Consider the following 5,629-nt stretch of genomic DNA (forward strand, 5'->3'; position numbering starts at 1 on the left):
CCCCCCCTCTCTCTCTCCCAACGTTATGATGGATAAAGGGAACATGTGCATTCCACCTCTCTTTCCTATCCTTCTTTTTCCTTCTTTTTTTTTTTTTTTTTTTTTTTTTTTTTTGGTTATGCAGATTTTATTTTTATGAAACAAGTGATTAGGGGTGGGCATAAAAACCGCCAAACCGCAAAACCGCATCGAACCGTAAGAAAAAAAATCGTGTTGACCGGAAAAGTCAACTTTGAGTGAAAAACCGAACCGAACCGTTCAAACCGGTTCCGGTTTCGAATGACCAAGAACCGGCCGAACCGAACCGAACCGTTTTATTAATAATAAATAAATAAATTATATATACACGCACATGTCATGGTATAATAGGTTGAAAAATAGGTTGAAAAATTGTGTACAGGAGCTGCTGCTTCTTGCTTGCTCTCTGAAGTCTGAAAACTTGCAATTTGTTTCATCATTTTTTTGTTTGTTGACTGATTGACCAGTGCATATGTATTTTAGTTGTCTCTTTTTGTTGACTTGGTGCCACTACCAAAGACATTTGCATTAAAAAAGATGTGTTGTATGCAACTTTATGTAATCAGTTTTAGAAGATGTATTTGAATGCATAATGATTTGGTGTTCAAATAATTTATTATTAGGAACCGTAAACCGGCAAGAACCGAATCGGAACCGGTGTAGACCGAACCGTAATGTTCTAGTCATAAATTTAAGTGGAACCGCACCGAATCGAACCGTTAATCTATTTCGGTTCCGGTTCCAATTTAGGGGTGGAACCGCACCGAACCGCACCGTGCCCACCCCTACAAGTGATGTAGGTGGATCCAAATACAGCACATCGGATGCATTGTAAGATGTTCTTACCTACTTGAGCTATATACAATAATTTCAAAATAATACAATCACAAATTAATTGGGATCTCTACCAAATAGAAAGTAATTTTAGCACTCCCCTTTTAATCTTTTGCACTCTTATGCTTAATTATATTTTTTAATTCTCTTCATATTAATTCAATCTAATAGCTACGGAAAAATAGAGGAGCGCAAGAAGTAACAAAAGAAACGCAGAAATCACTACCCTACAAAATATTCTATACTCCAGCAGAGTAGTATAATTATGAATAAATAAATAACCAATTTGTAAGTGTTTTGGGTCTTGGCATCACTCTCTGCCTCCTTCTGCAAAAGCATGATTCTTTGTCATGCAGTCAAGCCATTTGTCTTAAACCCACAAAAAACCACACCAACATGACACCACCTCACACAAACTTACAAACTCTAGCCCCTACATCATCACCGGCACCTCATTATTCATTAGACCCAACCACCATATCCAAAAAAACCAAAAACATGCTTCATTATTTAAGAATTCCACAACCCATTCCTTGATGCTCCTTTACATAAATATATGGAAAGAGTTCATTGAATATCACGTTATCGGAGGTTTATGCATGAGAAATGCTAGCTTCAGTTGCAAGTGAATGCTGATATAACCGTTGATGATTGTGGATTCACCGTGGGTCTCGTCCTCATCAAGACCTCATCAACGGCTATGACGCTACGCGACTGATGAGCACAGCTCCTTGGGTTTTGGTGGGGAATATACTAATTGATAGAGACAAAATCAAAGGAGTCATCCCCACCAACAACGTTTCATACTCAATTTTTTTTCATTGGGGGGTTTTTGTTCAATGTTTTTTACTTTTCCTCTCCTTTCCAAAAGGGCCAAGCCGTCCGTTACTACTTGTTGCCATTATGGGCCTGGGCCCATATTTTCAAATATTTTTTTCATCGCCATGAAATTTTTTGATATCATTATATTCCTTTTTGTATTACAATTACAAAATATATCAAAAATAAATTAAAATAAAATCTAAAAAGAAAAAACAGGAACTAAAATCTGGCATTTTCGAAGCCGTGTAAGTCGCTGACTCTGTTCATGGACTTCCTCAACGTAGCCACCTTAGCCAATTTCTCGGCGGCGCGCCAAGCCGACGTCGGCGTTAGCGGCTCCTGCTTCTCCTCCACCTGTCCGTTGTTGAATCCCTTCTTGCTTTGCTTCGCCTCAACCTCCGCCAGCAGCTGAACCTGCCGACGCCTCTGCAACTCAGCCATCTCCCCCTCCAAACCACGCAGGAACTCCTCCGCCGAAGCTGAGCTCGAATGCAGGAGCAACGTTCGCGCCGACGACAGCAGGTGGTAGGCGCCCGAAAAGTCGCTGCTCCTCTCCACGAACCTCCGCGACTCCGCCACGGCTCTAGCCGCTACGTGGAGGTTCTTCAGCCGCTCGATGTTCGGGTTCAACGATGACGATCGGACGGTCTGCGATCGAGGTAGGAGGAGGACCCGCTCTTTTGAACACACAATCTCATTGGACGACGGGACCCTGTGTGTGGACCTCACGGATATCACGTTCTGGGATGCGTGGGGCCCCGCCGTGGCGGAAAACGGCATTTTCAGTTCGACTAATAACTCTCGTTCCTCTCCAGCGTAGAGGTCGCCGAGTCGGATCGAACCGGATCCTAGAGCTGCGGGCCGACCCGTGAGTGAGTAAACAGCGGCGATCTCGGCCGGTAATGAACCCGAAATGACGCCGAGTTGGAGACTAAGATCCTGGACCACGACGCTTAGTAAGCCTCCAATGCACTTTACAAGCGCGTCGTCGCAACCGTCCCCGAATGCGACTGTGTGGACGGGGATGTCGAGGTGAGGGAAACGCGTGGAGGACACGACGGGGGAAGAAGATCGCTTCTGATTGGTTTTTGGTTGAGCGGCATCCGATAGAAGCATGATACTCGCAACAGCGTTTTTCTCGCGCCGATCTTGGATCACCTTTGCGGCCTTCTTGAGCGCGTCGTTGAGACAGATCCCCTGGCCGACGGCGCAGAGCGCGTCCACAATCCGACGAGCCGAACGTCGGCCGGCGGAGGTCATTCGCCGAAGCGGCAACAGCCTCTTCGAAGTGGAGGAATATGCGACGATTGAGAGACGGTCAGCGTCGCGCAGCGACGAAACTACAAGTCGCATCGCGCGCTTCATCATCTGAATCTTCGCATTGCTCGCGCTCGCGCTCACGTCCACCACCGTCACCAAGTCAATCGGAGCGCGGAGCTCTAACGACGCCGTCTTGGACTCATTGGTCTGCGGTGCTTTGAGCTTCAGAACCACCGCGTGCGTCTCGTAGCTCCTTCCGACCGCCACAACCGCCAGTTCCGGCAACAGACTGACCTCCACATTCTTCACATTCCGGTCAGCCGAAGGGAAACGTGATTGAGGCCTGGAACTCGCATTGACAAAGAACCCCTGGAATTCAACGGCGTCGTTTTCGTCGTCGTTCTCTTCTGGTATTGGGTTGAACTGGGAACCGGAAGTCGGGGACGAAAGCGGCTCGTCGTCGTTGTAAACTCTCGGAGGTTTGGTCTTAACATCTCTGGGCTTCTTGGGCAATGAAATTGGCAGCGGCTGCTGCTGGGTTTGTGGTTTGTTGACGGAGATTAACGGCAGTTCCTTCCAGGCAGTGCTGCAGACGGGGCAGAGGAGGAGGCTGTTCTTCTTGGCTTGGGCGGAGATGCAGGCGAAGTGGAAGGAATGGGAGCACTCCGCGGTGAAAATGGCGGTGCCCTGACCACTTTTCACAGTCTGTAAGCAGATTCCGCATCTACTCTGCAAAGAGAAGAAAAAACAATCGTCACTAAAAAGTTTTTAGTACTAAAAGTTGAATTTCTTTTGTTAAAAAAAAAAAAAAAGGGAATTATGAAAAGGGGATTGTGGAAAAAGATGCTTACTTTGGAGAGGCGTAGGGTGGACCTGAGGATTGAGAACCTGGAGGGAGATTTTGGGGACGATGGGTTGGAGCGCTGGAACTGGAAAAGCAGTCTCGGGCTGTAGCTGGTGGTTTTCTGGGGGGTTGTGGCGGCGGACGAGACGTCGCATTGGAGTTTTGGGCTGTTAGGTAGTGAGGAAGTGGGGGTGTTTGTGGCGGTGTAGGTGGCGGTGGTTCGGCAGCGGAGGCCGCCGGGGCTAGATACTACAGGTTGAGTTTGGAGTTGAGATTGCAGGCGTGGGGTTGATGGGTTGGAGAAGAAGCCAAATTTGGAGCTGGTTCTGGGATTCTGCTGATTGCCGTTGTCGTTGCATTGCTGCTTCTCAATACGCACTTTTGAGTCTCTGTCTTTGGGAATGGATGTACAGAAGGCCCTTCGCCAGCCAGTCACCATTTTTGAATCTCTCTCAAAATCTGCTTCTCAAATAAGCACTTTTGGAAAAAGGAAAAGGGGGTTTGACATGGAATAGAGTGGGATTTAGGAAGAAGTAGATAGGCTTGTCACCTTGGTCTTTCTCATGTGTCCATTTTTCCTTATTACTCTGCAGCTTCTGAGTAAGAAGTACTTCTGCTTTTCTTATTGCATCAATTGCTCTGCGTCTTCCCCTGTGCTTTCTCTTTCTTTCTGAAACACAACACAGCGATTGAAAAGCCCTCACTGCTCTTGCCAAAATTCAATACTCTGTCTCTCTCTCTCTCTATCTAATGCTTCTTTCTCTAAAACTCTCTCTCTCTCTCTCTCTCTCTCTCTCTCTCTGGGCCTCTAGCTATAGGATGGTAGAGATATGACATGTGCCAATATGTAATACACAATACACGGACAACTACAGAGGCTTCCTTTCCCTTCCCTTTCTATTATTAACAAGAACTTTTTTTGTTACCCAAGAATTATTTATGATATTTATACTGGTTTCTATTAATGCAATTTATGTACTTGGAAAAATTAGAGGATGGAGACTAGGGGTGCAATTTAAGTTAGGTCAACTAAAATCTGCATATGTTCAACCTGATTTCAAATTTAATTGAGCAGGTTAGAATGAAGTAAAAATCTGTCTAAACTCAACCCGATCTCAACTTGATTATTTATTGGGTTGAGTTGGATTGGGTTGCTGCTTTGCTTGTCCAAACCAACCCAAACCCAACCCGATTTCTAGCTCGAATTTGCTCATGTACATAATACCCCTCCCACTTCGGAAAGAGATCCTCTTCCGATCCCTTCCATCTAATCCTCTTCATCAAACAATCCAGACCCTTGAAATTTGATCCAACAGCTAAAGTTATTATAACTTTTAGAGTGAGCTCGTGTTTTTAGCCGTTAGATCAAATTTTAAGGGCCCGGATTGTTTGATGAGGAGGATTAGGTGGAAGGGATCTAAAGGGGATCCATTTCCTCCCACTTTATATGACATGAGCTAGATACAAGTTTGGGAGAGTTCTATTTGGAAGTTTGTTGTTTGCTTTTCATTTGAAAATGAGCGATAGTATTGCTTTTACGATTCTTTTGGTTAAAATATTGGTATTATCTTGTCATTTAATTTTAACTTTGCATGGTTGAAACTTGAAAAATGTGTCTCATGTTATTTGGTTTGTTTTTTGTATGAATGGTGGTGTAAAATTGAATTTTAAATAGTTTTCCGTTATTTGGTTCATAATTTGATATTTATCTTATAAAATAATGTGTTATAAGATTGAATTTGATAAAATTGGACAAATCTGAATCCAACCCGAGTAAGCTCGAACCTAACACAAACCTAAATTGAGAATGTTGGATTAGGATTGGGTTGACTATCTAACCACCCAACCCGG

At 44.6% G+C, this 5,629-nt stretch overlaps 1 protein-coding gene across 1 annotated transcript; it reads right to left on the reverse strand.

The window, feature by feature from the left end:
• Window positions 1-1,796: 1,796 nt before the first annotated feature.
• LOC137713377 (probable E3 ubiquitin-protein ligase EDA40) lies at window positions 1,797-4,622 on the reverse strand. Its single transcript, XM_068452668.1, has 2 exons — window positions 3,786-4,622; window positions 1,797-3,663 (listed from the first exon to the last, which is right to left on the reverse strand). The coding sequence occupies exons 1-2, from the start codon at window positions 4,215-4,217 to the stop codon at window positions 1,894-1,896; spliced, it is 2,202 nt and encodes a 733-aa protein (XP_068308769.1). The 5' UTR covers window positions 4,218-4,622; the 3' UTR covers window positions 1,797-1,893.
• Between the last annotated feature and the right edge of the window lie 1,007 nt (window positions 4,623-5,629).

This window comes from Pyrus communis, chromosome 1 (genome assembly GCF_963583255.1).
Source record: "Pyrus communis chromosome 1, drPyrComm1.1, whole genome shotgun sequence".
Classification (NCBI taxonomy): Eukaryota; Viridiplantae; Streptophyta; class Magnoliopsida; order Rosales; family Rosaceae; genus Pyrus; species Pyrus communis.